Below are 15778 nucleotides of genomic sequence, written 5' to 3'. Positions count from 1 at the left end.
AAACTGAGAGGTCTGGTAAAAGATTTTATTCAGCATCCTCCAATATTTTCTATAATCACATTTTGTCATAGTTACAGCTGCAGGTCTTTTTTCCATGTACATTTTTATCTAGAAGCTGAAATATTTCCCTGTTTTACTTTGCAAAAGAAATCAACGTTCATTCATATTGAATGGAAATTATTTTTGAAAGATTTTGTAATTCTAACTGTATGTTTTGCCGTATATGTGGGTCTTTTTGGAAGGGGAAGTCCTTCACATTCTTTAACAGGTTTTCCTCCATGATTGCCCATATATTACTCCAAATCAAACCATCTCTCTTATCCTTTATCTTTACTAAAGAGAACCTTTTAGCATCATGCAGCCATTAAGTTATAGGAAAGGTGTGTTCGGGGAAATGTACACTGTTGTTTGTCAGGCATACTGTTTATTTGCATCTGGGTCTGCTAAAGATAGTCTCTGTGTATGCACCTTGATGCTCTATCTCTCCGGTTCTTTTCCCTGAAAAGAGATCACTCGGAACAAACTCTTTAAATAACACTTCATAACTTATATGTATTAAATAACCAGGAGACATGACAACAGATTCTGAAATTATAATCTTACTCAGATCAGAGAAATTTCTTAGAGTTTACAGAAGGCAGCTGCTCACCTCTAAGGAAGTGGCCCTGATTAACAGTTAAAAAGGCATTTTATACATCTCCAGTCTGCCAAATCATCTTATTTTACATCATACAGATGATGAGACATCCATGGCTCCAGCCTTATCAAAATATTACACTTTGTTCTTAGCTGAAAGAGGCCGCTTTCATTCCATTTCCAAATCTTTGCCACATACTGAATGACGATTATAACTATATCCAGACAGAGGAACTGTCTTAATTAGATTAAAACGTCAGTTCTGATGGGCAACAGGAAGCCAATACCAAGGTGTAATAAACTCACACATCTTCAATGATAATTATCCTAACAGATCAGACAGTTTATATCAGGGATAACACACGCCTCATTAGAAGTCAGACTGATTATAGTGTTGATCTAAGGGCACGCATCATCCCTTTTAACCATTGTGTATGTTTTAGTAACTATTGGAAAAGGCTATTTTCCCTTGGGATCAGCAAAAACTGAATCCGATCCTGTCGACAGATACTCCAACTTGAGCTGTAGAGCTCTGCAGCTCCTCCATAGTTACCACAACCCTTTTGGCTGTTTCTCTGATTGATTTCTCTTGGTGCTCTGACTCCCCATCCTTTTGGCAGACGGCCATGCCTGTTTATAAGTTTTGTTTTGTTCTTTTTTCCCCCCCACTTTTTTCATTTTTAGATGATGGATACAGACTGCTATAAGAGATGTTCAGGCAGCTGGACTTATATTTCTCATAAATACTAAATATCATGTATTTTTTCCTTCACCTTTAAAATAATTTCTAATTTCTGTTGGTCTTGCAGAAAACAAACACAAAATACAATACAGAATGTGATAAAAAAAAAAAATTATCCAACTGATCTAGAACTTTCCTAACATGTTTGGGCTCTGTAGCAGCTCCCCATCCCAGCTCTGCTTCACACCATGTTTCTAGATTTCTCTAGACTTGAGAACCTCTAAACGCATCACGCAGATCTCATGACGTGCGGGCTCTCCCCGCGTTCTGCGGGGCTGTGGTACAGTCCCAGCTCTCTCCTATGGAGCAGCTTCCTCTGGATGCTGCTAGAACATCCCTCCGTGGGTGTGGGAGGGGCATCCGCACAAGTGGAAACTGCGATGTTTTTGGTTACATCAGTGCGTCATCGGAGCGCAGTTTTCAGTCTCATCAGGCATCACGGCGCTTTTTAAGTCCTACCTCTGGTCTCCAAGCTGTTAGTCCTCTGCTGAATTGAAGAGGTGAAACATCAAGGAAAGAGACACCAGATCCTCATCAGCTGATCGGGAAGGAAACTAATTCAATCTGCTGAAGGAGTAAAGACTGACACCATGACACAGGGCAAGGTATGAATAAGACTTTGCTTTCAATGACACATTGTGCATTTTTTTTCGGTTTTTTTAATTTCTCAAATGTCGCTAATCTTTTAATGTCATTCATGCAGTGAATTAATCAATAGTAAATTACTATTTATTGTTACTAACAATGAATGAATCCTGCTTTTATTGAAGTTTGCTGTCCTGAATGAAATGCGTCATTGGTCAGTCTTTCCATCATGTGGCCCCCTACATCTTTCCAGAGCCCTGGTTGTTTGTGTTACCCTGTTATTTCTCTCATACCAGACGATATAGTCAATTATTTAAAAATAATAATAATAAAAAAGATGGTTTTAATTTTATGTTTCAATGAACACTTCAAAGGCTAAAGAGACAGTTTCGCAGTTTAAAGCTTTAAGAACAAAAAGTTGGTTTGTAAAAATGACTAAAAAAAATTTTTGTTATAAAAACGTTTTTATATTTCCTTTCAAGCCCACCGTTTTACCTTTTTTGTGATTGCAAAAAAGGACTTCTGTATTTTCAATCACTGTTTGATGCAAAACTTAAGGTACCCCATAAATATACACAGTGACTGAAAAAAAAAATATTTAAAAATGTCTAATATCTATACAAGATTTTTGAATAAAACTTTATTGCAAAATCAGACTTCTTTATTTTCAATCAGTATTTGATGCAAAACTTAAGGTACCCCATAATTATAACCACAGTGACTTCAAAAATAAAAATGTAGTTAAAAATGTTGTACATATGTCTAATATCCATTTGTAGTTCATTTTTGTAAAAAAAAAAAAAAATTTTAATTTTTTCAATCACCTTGGTTATAATGATGGGATACCTTAAGTTTTGCATCAGTTACTGTTTGAAAATACAGACGTCTGGTCTTGTGATTGAAAAATCAGACTTCTTTAATTTCAACCAGTATTTGATGCAAAACTTAAGGTACCCCATAATTATAACCACAGTGAATGAAATAAATACATTTTTAATTATAAATATTGTACATATGGATATTAGTAATACACAATGTGCTTTTGTATCCAGTGCACTTTTCTTTGAAAGCTAAATAAAGTCAAGCACAATTGATTGCCTAGGTCACCTAATTGGTAAATTAAAATCGACCTGTGTAACAGAAGGCTTCAGGGGTTTATTGGAGAACATTAGTGGAAAAAAACAGCATCGCAGAAGGAACACGGCAGACAGCTTAGGAGAGAAAGTATTGGTGAAATTTAAAGAAAGGGTTAGGGTATAAAACTTTACCCCAATATTTGATCATCTTACAGAGCCCTGTTCAATCTATCAACCTAAAACTGGAACAGTATAGTGAATTAATAAAATATGCCCACCTAAAGTAGGAGAATCTGGCCATAAGAACACCAATCAGAAAAAAACAAAACAAACAAAAAACATCTAAGAGGTATTAGATTAAACTTAACTCTTTGGTCTACAGGGAAGAAAATGACACCATACTGTCAATAAGGTGAAACATGAGGGCAGCAAAAAAGGGATGGACAGGAAGTCCACTACATCTTAGTATTTAAACTTAATTGTAGGTGTAGCTTAGGTGTTAGAATCTGCTGACAGTTTGCCTACCATCCTAGAAACCAGGCCTTTAAAATGGGCAAGAGGATGGCTATGGTAAGTCCTTTTGAACTTTGTGGCCTACAGACAAAACACTCAGTATGGGAAAAAAAAACACATAAAAAACAGATAATGCAATTTACTATAAACACACCATCCCCCACAGTGAAGCATGGTGGTGGCTGCATAATGCTTTTAGGTTGCTTTTCTTGTGCACACAAATGCACACCCCCTTTGTCAAATTCTTATTAGTCTATTTCCTTCCACTTTACAATTATAAGACTATCACATAGAATCCAAATAAAATGGCAAATGAAAACCTTTGCAAGGTATGCCATCTAGAGGACACAATTTCATAATGAATTAAACATGTGTTTTAAAAATTCAGAAAAAGGTTTATAGGAGATTATGTTGAATGAAATTGAAGTTAATCAATAAAATTTACATTTAACATTTTATATTTATAGTACATTTAACAATAAATATATCTAATTTAGTTTTTTTTTTTTTCTTTTTTTCCCCCCAGAAAATAATAAATTATAGTTAATGGTTTAAATCAAATAGAAAATTAATAGAATTCAAGAAAAAGCTTCAGAATTTGCAAAACAAGAAAACCAAACAACAATGCATCAGAAGTAATCAATATGGAGTTGCTCTTGCAAAACAAATGGCCTTCTGTCAAGTATAAATACTTGGGGGCTATTTCCGGTGACCAGTCATGATAAACATGATACGTGAGGGAAGAGCATATTTAATAATAATAATAATAATAATACATTTTATTTAACAGCGCCTTTCTTGACACTCAAGGTCACTTTACAAATAATACAAAAAATAAACTCTGACTTTGTCAAAATGTCACATTTATATTCCAGAGCAAACCTGCAAGAATACATGTAATAAAAAGTTTTTACTTGTTTTTAATCTGTTTAGCTCTCACTTGCTAACAAGGCTGACGACTCCTCAAGTGGAGAGGCCTTTGTGGCACCAGTTCCCCCCACATATGAGGAAGCTATTGCAGGTAGGACTGCACTTTATTCTCTATAGCCTCATCCAATCAGCCTATTATCATATATTATAAAGCAACCTACAAAAGATTTGCTATGTATATGGTAACAAAAAATTGTTGTAATGAGTGGATTGTTTTAGTGTGTGAAGAATCATTAACATGACTTAAATGAAATCGATCATTAGGTGCCAGTGCTCCTTGCTACAATGATGAAGAGATGCTCACAGAGTTCAGCTGGGATGATTCCAACATCAGAAGAGTCTTCATTCGAAAGGTACCACAAAAAACATTTTATTATATTTATTTGGTGGAAATGTTGAGTTAACAAGTATTTTTACCTCAACTGGGCTGATCTAAAATGGTAAATGGCTTGTACTTATATAGCGCCTTTATTCAAGTCAGGAGACTTGACCAAAGCGCTTTACACTAGATTCATTCACCCATTCAAGCACACACTGATGGTGGCAAGCTACATTGTAGCCACAGCTGCCCTGGGGCTCACTGACAGAAGCGGGGCTGCCGTACACTGTCACCACCGGGCCCTCTGACCACCATCAGTAGACAATGCAGGTGAAGTGTCTTGCCCAAGGACACAACGACACTGAAAGTCGGAGCTTGAACCGTCAATCCTTCGATTTCAAACTCACTACACTACATCCAACGCCACCGTCGCCCTGTGAAACACTGAATAGCAAACATAAACACACCCTGATAATCTATAAATTCCTGCTATTTCTTTCAGGTTTACTCCATCCTTATGATCCAACTTTTGGTCACTTTTGCAATCGTGGCTCTTTTTACATTCTGGTAAGCATTTCTTCTAATACCTCCAAAACTAATATGGATTAAAGGATGTATTACTTATTGAGAACTTTCTCTTACAGTGATCCAGTGAAAGACTACATTCAAACCAACCCTGGATGGTACTGGGCCTCATAGTAAGTTGCATGTTTAAGAGCAGATCCTTTTTCAACCAAAAATATTTATTTTTTTTTGCCAAAAACATCTCATTGATATTTTTTATACTTTTATAGTGCGGTGTTCTTTGTCACCTACTTGACTCTGTCATGCTGCTCTGCACCCAGGTACATCATTGTTGCCCAATATTGAACATATATCAGTATAAACGAGAAATCAGCAGTTGGTAATGAAAACAATATGACTTGATTTTTCATTGCAGGAGACGCTTCCCATGGAATTTGATCCTTCTTGCCGTCTTTGTAAGTTAAAAAAACTTATACAAATATATTCTGTTACTTATTTCTAGCATAACACATGCCAAACTTCATAATATACATATATTTTTTAAATAATTTCTTCACAGACCTTATCTCTTTCCTACATGACTGGAATGTTGTCCAGGTAATGACATCATCTTTCTTTTAGTCCCTCATTTCTGTGATGTTTGGTTACTCAGAACATTTTAAATGAGACTCACCTACAGTGTATCTTGTTCATTTTTCTTCAAACAAAATTTATGTGGCTCATAATATAATATAAATATATCATATTATGTGTGTCTGTTTTGTTTTAACAGCTTCTATAACACCAAGTCAGTAGTAATGTGCCTGGGGATCACAGTAGCAGTCTGTCTCATAGTTACGGTCTTCAGCTTCCAAACTAAGGTGAGGCAAATATACTAAAATGACTCCCCCTCTGTGTTGATGCATGCAGATCTCAGGGAGGTCAAATATTATTTGTAATTTGATGTGTCTCCTCTCTCTTTAGCTTGATGTGACCTCATGCCAGGGTGTACTATTCATTTTCTGCATGGTGATGCTCGTCTCTGGACTGGTGCTGGCGATTGTCCTTCCATTTCAATATGTAAGTACAATCAGTTATCTAAAGAGTGTACTTCCATACCCTTTTTAATTCTTCACCATAAAGCAGCAATAAAATAATCCATAGCCGAAAAACAAACAAAGATAACTTTCTTTTACATAACTGATTAGGTAAAGAAGCTACATCACTGAAGCGTCATGTTTCTTCAGTTTGCTTTAAACTGATACTTGATCAGGGACACCTTGGATTCACATTTCAAAGCTCAAAGTTTTCCTTGTTTTTCCATTGACAGGGTAAATAACTCCACTAGATCCTTGCTGTCAGAAAGTGACGCCTCTGTAGGCTTATGTTAGTGGCCATGTGTCTGCTGTCGTTCCTCACCATATTGTAAATAATGGTAGACAGGTGGGGACAGGAAAACTAATGCCCTTAATACAAATGAGAAATGTTTTTTACATTTTGATTCCTTCAAAATCATTTTTTTTGTTTGTGTGTGTGAATAGTTTTGATTCTTAAAACAATCTGAAAATTAAAAATAGAAAAAATAACATCTAACAGTGATAACTGTTCCTAATTGGTCCTACAGTGCAAAACAAACTAAAAGTGAGTTAAAAGTTCTTAAAATAAGAGTTTTTACCTTGGATTTGAGTAGGTAAATAAGGAGATCTGCCAATGGCTTGGGTATTTTTACCATTAAAATAAGAAGATGTGATAGTATGGGCTTGAAATAAGAGACTGTAGTTGTTTTCTGCTTTTACGTGTAATTGTCTTTTTCCATTGGCAAAGAGTCTCACTTACCTGCTAAATTCAAGAAAGAAAGGTACTTATTTTCTTTTTTTTTTTTTTTACAGTGTTTCCACATGTTGATGGGCCCTTTGTCATATACTATGTAACACCGTCTGATAGGAAAGCACTGATATGAGACTTATATTCTATGCTTAAGACATGTGGTGATATGACTTTGAGGGCCACATCAATTGTTTTTTGTTTTTACTATTTTCTAATAAGATTGTGTAAAGCACTTTAAATGTCACAAAAAGATATTTTAAACATAACCTGCCAAAAAAAAAAAAGAAAAAAGCCTCGAACTCAATGCAAATCCAGACATTTTGAATTGAGAAAGCTTCCTGGATGGGAAGCGAAGCATCTTCAAACCTTGGAAACAAAGTCCAGTGGATAGTTTTTTTGTTTTTTTTTTACTTTTTCAGTATGACTATGACCTGGATGACTGAGAATCTTCACCAGCATAACTTTCACTAGTATTCTACAAGATTCATTCTTGCAACATTATATTTTAATGAATCATCATATTTTCTTTGCAGGTGCCCTGGTTGGATGCCATTTACGCTGCGCTGGGAGCCATTCTATTCACAATGGTAAGAGTACAGCTGCGTGCTAAGCATAAATCATGATGTAGAGCACTGCTTTCCAATCTTTTCTTATTGCTACCCTTTCAAGAATTGGACAAATAAAACTCAACTTCAGAAAAAAGTTAAAATAAATTAACTATAATCCTCTTTTTAAATCCCAAAACTACCACCTCTTACGTCTAATTATAATTGTCTATTGTGTGAAAGAATTCAACATAGCTGTAAATATATTTTTTCCCACAATGCAACATACAAAGACGCCCTAAATAAACAATGGTTACATTTTCTTTGTCTGTAGTTTCTGGCATTCGACACGCAGCTCCTAATGGGAAACAAGAGATACACCATGAGTCCAGAGGAATATGTCTTCGCCACCCTCAACATCTACCTGGACATCGTGTACATATTCTCCTTCTTCCTCCAGTTATTTGGCACAAAGAGAGATTAAACCCGCCCTTCAATCCTGCAGATAAGGGCTGTACCATTCTAAAAAAAAATGAAGATGTTGGTAATCCTGGTAGCTTTTTTTTTTTTTTGAGTCATGGATATTTTATGAATCACCTGAAATCACTAGACATTCACATGGATACATATCCATATCATCACAACAAGTTGTCTTGTAGCTTCCGATCCATTTTTCAGCATGTTTATGAGCCAGGCCTGCAGGGCACATTACTAGAGCCAGAAACAACAATGTCTCTTCATTCAGTGTTCTAAAACAATCTGGATGTGTTCATATGTAGTAGTTGTATCAGTGCAAATCCATTAGAAATCACCTGAATTTAAAAAAACTATTATCGACCATTCAGGAATAAATAAAACGCATGACTCCTAGCTTAAACAAAGCAAACAGAACTCATTCTAAATTTTGTTGCTGTGGATCTTCTTTTACAAATGTAACTTCAAAATGCATTTAAAAAAAACATATATGCACATCATTCCTTCTGTTTCTAGTCCTATGCATTGTCATCTCTATACTGTGAATTGCGAGTGTTCTGTTGTATTTAATAACTAGACAGTAGGTGATACATTATTTTTTCTTGGCTTTAAATTACAATCTAGATTTTTGTTTTTGGTGAAAATTATTTAACTATTCATATTTACAAAAGTGTTTTAATGCATATGAAGAAGTCATTTTAAAGACATGCTGATTTTTGATGTGTGACCAAAATCTGTTCAGTGCACTTACTTTGCTCCACTGCTTGTATGTGATTTATCCAACATGTGTGTTTGAACCAAAACGCTTCAATGAAGGATTTTTGATTGACATCTTTCAGAAAGATTTTCAGATTGAGCCTTATAGGTTTTAGTTTTACTAATGTGATAAACTTTCAATCATTTTGACAGTATATCTGTCAATAAATATAAATTTAAGAGTGCCAAACATGCAGGAACTTTTTTTAAGGACTGCATTTGTGGAGGAACCTGAATGCTGTTATGTTATTTCACTACTTTAGATGAGGGGATTTCAAGGTATGGGTCTGATTCTTCTGAATATTTTTATGTGTTTTAGTGTTCCTTTGTATTACCTTTATTTTGTTATATAGGTGCAATATATTTTAAGAGGACTCCACATTTCATCCGTGAATTGGTGTTACTGTGTATTTTATTAAGAGTGTGTATAAATATAGTCACAAGTTCTGATTAAATAAACTGAGCTGCAACACATTTCATGTAATGTAACAATTCTGAAAGTTCATGTGGGAAATTCTGGAATAAAATACTAATTTCAGAGCAAGGTATCTCATGCTTAATATCTTTTCATTCTGCGGAAAATTGTTTGGGCTTTTATTTGAATGATGAACACAACTGAAGTTGGTCTAATAGAATAAAAATAGATCCTATTTATTCATTTTTTTTTAAAGAATCAAAATCTGTAAAGTTTAGCATGCCTGTGTATTCTGCCTTTGCTTTAGTATTCCAAAATAAAATCTGTATAAGTTATTAATCACTTAGGTATGTAATTAGGCATCAATAACCAAACTGTGTGATGAAGAATAGGAAGGAGAAAATAGTGAAGAAATGAAAATCAGTCTTGCAAAACAATATTCCATTCATCAGAGAGGCATCGTATGAGATCTGAAGTACCTCTGGATGAGGGACAGAGCTTCAAAGCGCAGGTAAAAGACTGTTGACAGGAAAACTATTAGTTGTGCACTCTATCAATCAGGCCTTTGTGAAAGTGAAAATGTAACAGAGCCAATGTGCAAAGAAAGAAAACCTCATATAAAATTTCCAATAAAAAAGATGCATTTGTTAGATAGGACTAAAAGTACAATTTTAAGCCTCTAAACACCCTATAAACTTCATTATTCCCACCTAAAACATGAATGGCTGCATTATGCAATTGCTGTTTTGAGCCCCAGATTAACTGAGCTGCATATCTTGGATTATTTTATATCAAAACATATTCATGTCTTAGACTAAGAGATATAACCATACATCTGCCCGCTGATTTTTGGCTGATATAGGCATTTTGTATTGTATTGTTAATAGCAGATATTTGCATGAGTTTGCGGATTCATGAGCGCATTCAGCAGCCATGAATTCAGATACCATGAAGCACACGCATCATTGCTCCCTCCATTTTCTATCCATCGCAAATTTTTTGTCAGATTTGTTAATAAATGCTTATTTTTTAGTCAAATTAAAAGCTGTGTGGCATTTCTTATTATTGTCATTTTTACCATGTAAATGCAGGAACACACTATCAGCCCTCTAAATGGGCCTAAAAAAAAACTTGGCAGCACATATCGGCAATTAGGATTATATTTTCTGCCACTTTTAGCACTTATTTTTTTCCCATGTACCAACATCAGTCAATACATGCATGCATTCATCAATTCATTAGTCCATTTTGCTCCATGCCTTGAGATCATATGAAGTGCATGCATTGCCACCCCCTCCATTTGCAATATATTGTTAATGTTTTGTTTTATTCTTCAATAATTATTTCTTTTTTGTTTAAATTGAGACTTGTGTAACATCTTTTATCATTGTGTCATTTTTATCATGTAAATGGAGAAAGAAACAAAAAAAATCGGATTTGAAATGTGCTTATCAGTACTGATGTAATCTGAAGAAGAGCAGTTACGGAGTAAAGTTTTCCTTGGATAAATAAGCTACAATATACAAATGTACAATCCTCCGCCTCTAAGATTCCAGATTCCATTTGGAAAGGGGGATGGTAAATCAACAATTAGAAAGAAAGAAACAGTGAGATGGCAACAAATATGGGATGAAGATGAGAAAGGGAGAACATTATATAAGGTTAAAAAATCTGTAATATAAAAAAAAAAATATGGAGAAAGAAGCAGAAGGGAAGAGATCATTTCCACTAAACTAAGAACTGGACACTCATACTTGAATGAGTTTTTGTTTATACTAGAGAAGAGAAATAATGATTTATGTGAGGGTTGTGGAGAAAAAGAAAATGTGGATCATGTTTTGATTTAATGAACTGCCATAAAAATGCATCTGAAAGAAAGGGGAAGAGAGAAGTAATTAGGGAAAAAGGAAGAGAATGGAGTATTAAAGAATTTTAGTGACAGATGGAGATAGAGAGGAAATTAGGGTCATTGATAAAGTATTATTTTTACATAACACAGAAATAAAAAATAGAATATAGTAGGTGGAACCCTAATGCTACACACTCTTGTACAGTAGGAGGTGGTATGGATCTATAAGTTGTTTGCAATCCACCAATCAAATGGAAGAAGAAGAAGAAGAGGCTTGGTCTGCGCTATGTAATTCCACGCCACACCGCAAGAGGGACAAACACGAAGTAGCTATGGCTGGGATTGTGGGTGTGGTGGTTGGCGTGTTTCTCTTCCTGTTACGGAGGTCATTCAACAACAACAACAATGGCGACTGAACCAATGCGTACTTTGGCTGAGATAGAACTAATAAATCTAGAAATAGAAGAAATATTGTTACTGAAGCTGGCAGAGAGGCAAAAGAAGCGTCGCAGAAGATGGTCTGTTCGCCCTTTGAATGTCCCTCGGAGAGAAACCGGGGAATTTGCTACACTTGTGCTACCGATGAGAGACGACGAGGAAAAGCATTTCAAGCATTTCAGGATGTCCGTGTGTCGGTTTGACGAGCTTGTTCGCCGTCTACAGCCCCTCATCCATCACCAGACGACACACAGTTCGCCCGTGAGTGTTCCAGAGAGACTGGCCGTGGCGCTGCGTGTTTTGGCTTCGGGTGCAAACCAACAGACGGTCGCACAGAGCTACAAACTAGCGTCCTGCACGGTGTCTGGGATAGTGTCCGAGGTGTGCCAGGCCTTGTGGACGGCACTACAGCCAGAGTTTCTGCCTTTACCCACAACAGCCATGTGGGAAAACATCGCGGCTGACTACTGGAGATTGTGGAACTTCCCAAATTGCGTTGGAAGTATCGGTTGCAAACGCGTCAACACGAAGCCCCCTTCACGACCAGGGAGCGACCAAAAGGGGGCCCACAACATAGTGTTGATGGCGATGTGCGACGCAAGATATCGCTTCACAATGGTGGACGTCGGAGCCTACGGACGTGAGAGCGACGGTGGGGTGTTCAAGGAGAGTATCTTCGGGTCCTTGCTCCTCGATCACCAGCTAAATCTGCCCCCACCAGCTGACCTTCCCGGGACCTTGGTTAAGACCCCCCATGTTATTGTTGGGGACGCGGCTTTCCCCCTCCACTGCAACCTCATGCGACCATTTCAAGGTATGTACGTGATCTGCAAGTCTTTAGGTCAAAATCTCAAAATAAGGTTCATTATTTTTTATAATGTAATGATAAAGCTTGAACATTCATATATTTTAGATTCATTAAACACTAACTGAAATATTTCAGGTCTTTTATTGTCTTAATACTCAAGCTCATGAAAACCCAAAATTCCTATCTCACAAAGTTAGCATATCATGACAAATGTCTATAAATGAGATATGCACCTAATCATCCGAATCAACAAATTAACTCTAAACACCTGCAAAAGATTCCTGAGGCCTTTAAACGCTCAGCCTGGTTCATCACTCAAAACCCTGATCATGGGTAAGAATGTCAACCTGCCTGCTGTCAAAAAGGCCATCATTGACACCCTCAAGCAAGAGGGTATGACACAGAAAGATATTTCTGAACTAATAGGCTGTTCCCAGAGTGCTGTATCAAGGCACCTCAGTGGGAAGGAAAAAGTGTGGCAGAAAACGCTGCACAATGAGAACAGGTGACCGGACCCTGAGGAAGATTTTGGAGAAGGGCCGATTCCAAACCTTGGTGGACCTGTAAAAGCCCCGACTGAGTCTGGAGTAGAAACATCCAGAGCCACCGTGCACAGGCGTGTGCAGGAAATGGGCTACAGGTGCTGCATTCCCCAGGTCAAGCCGCTTTTGAACCAGAAACGGCGGCAGAGGCGCCTGACCTGGGCTACAGAGAAGCAGCACTGGACTGTTGCTCAGTTTTGCATATCATTTGGAAATCAAGGTGCCAGAGTCTGGAGGAAGACTGGGGAGAAGGAAATGCCAAAAGTCCAGTGTCAAGTACCCACAGTCAATGATGGTTGGGGTGCCATGTCAGCTGCTGGTGTTGGTCCACTGTGTTTTATCAAGGGCAGGGTCAATGCAGCTACCACTTAGGAGATTTTGGAGCACACATGCTTCCACCTGCTGAAAAGCTTTATGGAGATGAGGATTTTATTTGTCAGCACGACCTGGCACCTGCCCACAGTGTCAAAAACACTGGTAAATGGTTTCCTGACCATGGTATCACTGTGCTCATTTGGCCTGCCAGCTCTCCTGACCTGAATCCCTCCATAAAACCTCAGCGGTGCCACAGGCTGATTGCCTCCATGCCACGTCGCATTGAAGCAGTAATTTCTGCAAAAGGATTCCCGACCAAGTATTGAGTACATAACTGTACATAATTTTTTGAATGTTGACTTTTTGTGTAATAAGAACACTATTCTTTTATTGGTCGGATGAAATATGCTAGGCTATGATTATGTGAGACAGGAATTTGGGGTTTTCATGAGCTGTATGCCAAACTCATCCGTATTAAGACAATAAAAGACCTGAAATATTTCAGTTAGTGTGCAATGAATCTAAAATATATGAATGTTCAAGTTTTATCATTACATTATGGAAAATAATTAACTTTATCACAATATGCTAATATTTTGACAAGGACCTGTATGTTCAGTGGAATTGCTAAAAATATGTTGTGTATATCTGTGATGCTATATAAACATAACATGTTCTACTGCATTTCTAAATGGTAAATATTACAATCTTAATGTGATGCAATAATGAGTGCTTCATTGTCTCTTCTCATGCAGGACCTAATCTGCCTCATGACAAGCAGATCTACAATTACCGACACAGCAGGGCAAGACGGATTATTAACAACACATTTGGCATCATGGTTGCACGGTGGAGGATCCTCGGACGGCCAATTGAGTTTTTTCCCGACAAAGCTATGGATGTGGTGAAGGCGTGTGTGGTCCTGCACAACTACCTCACCCACACAGACATGGTGGCATGCCCAGAGGCACGCTACATACCCCCCAGCTATCCAGACCTGGAAAAGGCTGGGTCTTTGAGGCCTGGTGAGTGGCGAGCCGAAGTCACTGGGGATTCCAACATGAAGCCTATTGACCCATCAATGATGTCCAGAGCTCACGCCACCAGAGCATCTACCGCAGTGAGGGGAGACCTGATGTCTTTCTTTCAGACAGAGCGTGGATCTGTTCCATGGCAGAACGAGGTGGTGACTCGTGGTACTCTTGAAGAGTGATGGTCCTCAGTAATGACTTTTCCCAACTCTTGCACACTGTTTTTTTTTTTTTTTTAACTTGATTTTATGTTTTAAATTGTGTATGCTGTTTCATGTTTACCCAACCATTTCAGAAAATTCTGTAGTTTGGCATACTATATGATTTTCAGAATAATAAAAAAAGATACACTGTGTCCATAAATCTTTGGTTTTATTTCTAAACAGAGATAATAAAAAAGATAATATTGAAAATGCTAATAGAAAATTAGAAAATGTACATATATACAAATATTTAACAGTGCAGGTCATATAAACAAGCTGAACCAATGTAGTGCAACAACAGCGGACAAAGAGAGAATAGCAACAACAGCTAATGTTAATAATAAACAGTATAACTATGAAGGTTTTAATGCAGGTATGTAGGGACAATATTGGGCAATAAATGATCATAGAACAAGTTGGGCTAGTTTGGTGTCTTTGCTGCTGCCTGCACTCGATCCATCTGGTTATACATGTAGTTGATGGTATTCCTGGTGACAATGTCCCTACTCTCCAGCGGTGCCTTCCTCATCAACTCTGCCATGAAATTTCCAAAGGACGAGCAGTTATCCTGCTGCAGACTGCGTTGAAGCATCTGGTGACTTTCAGCCAGTTGCTCCAGGTCCAGGTTCATCGCTATCTGCCTGCATGAAATGCTTGAATATGTGCTTACAAGCCGGTAAGGTATCCATAGGAAATACGCATAGTGTAGAGCGGATTTGACCAATCAGAGGCCTTCTATCTGCGGCACTGTCTGCAGTCACCTACGATTTTGGAGAGGTGCAGCAGAGTTCTACACTCATATTAAAACCTTCTATAATCAAATTCTATGAGATAAATTAGTTTTCTTTACAAATGTAATTACTATTTGTATATATTTGCATATGGAGTGTGTAACAAAAGTAATTTCCCTCTGGAATCATTAAAGTATTTCTCATTCTGATTTACTCCTTTCAAGCCCTCTCCTCATATATCTTCTCTGTCTTTCATATTTATGACATTCTAATATAACATGTTTTATTGTTTAATATTTTTCACATCATTCACATTCGCCAGTAGTATGCTTTTGAATTTGAAAAGTATAATTTAGTCCTGTATAACCAAAGCTTAATCTATTTATCACTTTCTCCTCCTTTCATTATACTCTTTCCGTCAGATTTACCTACTTGTTTTAACTGTAACTCTAATAAGACATTTATTTTTGTTCATTTTTACAGTAATGTGAATTAAATTATCCCCAAAACTTTTCTTAATACCAAGCTAGCGACCCATG

General features: G+C 37.1%; 2 protein-coding genes across 2 annotated transcripts; both read left to right on the top strand.

Moving 5' to 3' along the window:
- The first annotated feature begins 1783 nt into the window (after positions 1-1783).
- LOC107091643 (protein lifeguard 2-like) lies at positions 1784-9366 on the top strand. Its single transcript, XM_015385690.1, has 12 exons — positions 1784-1983; positions 4486-4573; positions 4747-4835; positions 5304-5368; positions 5446-5499; positions 5596-5646; positions 5742-5781; positions 5886-5923; positions 6099-6186; positions 6290-6385; positions 7666-7719; positions 8012-9366. Exons 1-12 carry the CDS (start codon positions 1969-1971, stop codon positions 8159-8161), a joined length of 828 nt encoding a protein of 275 aa, XP_015241176.1. The 5' UTR covers positions 1784-1968; the 3' UTR covers positions 8162-9366.
- A 2071-nt stretch (positions 9367-11437) lies between these two features.
- LOC107091565 (putative nuclease HARBI1) lies at positions 11438-14604 on the top strand. The gene is made up of 2 exons (XM_015385561.1): positions 11438-12423; positions 14030-14604. The coding sequence occupies exons 1-2, from the start codon at positions 11577-11579 to the stop codon at positions 14485-14487; spliced, it is 1305 nt and encodes a 434-aa protein (XP_015241047.1). The 5' UTR covers positions 11438-11576; the 3' UTR covers positions 14488-14604.
- Positions 14605-15778: the final 1174 nt, after the last annotated feature.

The sequence above is a fragment of the Cyprinodon variegatus genome, unplaced genomic scaffold (genome assembly GCF_000732505.1).
Source record: "Cyprinodon variegatus isolate N-32 unplaced genomic scaffold, C_variegatus-1.0 Scaffold16, whole genome shotgun sequence".
NCBI lineage: Eukaryota > Metazoa > Chordata > Actinopteri > Cyprinodontiformes > Cyprinodontidae > Cyprinodon > Cyprinodon variegatus.
The sequence above is the reverse complement of the archived record's forward strand: the minus strand, read 5'-3'. Positions and strand labels throughout refer to the sequence as shown.

Bases quoted from the DNA above. Each gene is read 5' to 3' on its own strand.
- LOC107091643 (XM_015385690.1), top strand. The intron at 4,836-5,303 runs GTACCACAAAAA...TATTTCTTTCAG, and splicing joins GAAGAGTCTTCATTCGAAAG to GTTTACTCCATCCTTATGAT. The intron at 6,386-7,665 runs GTAAGTACAATC...TTTTCTTTGCAG, and splicing joins TTGTCCTTCCATTTCAATAT to GTGCCCTGGTTGGATGCCAT.
- LOC107091565 (XM_015385561.1), top strand. From the start codon at position 11,577: ATGGCGACTGAACCAATGCGTACTTTGGCTGAGATAGAACTAATAAAT. The intron at 12,424-14,029 runs GTATGTACGTGA...CTTCTCATGCAG, and splicing joins CCTCATGCGACCATTTCAAG to GACCTAATCTGCCTCATGAC.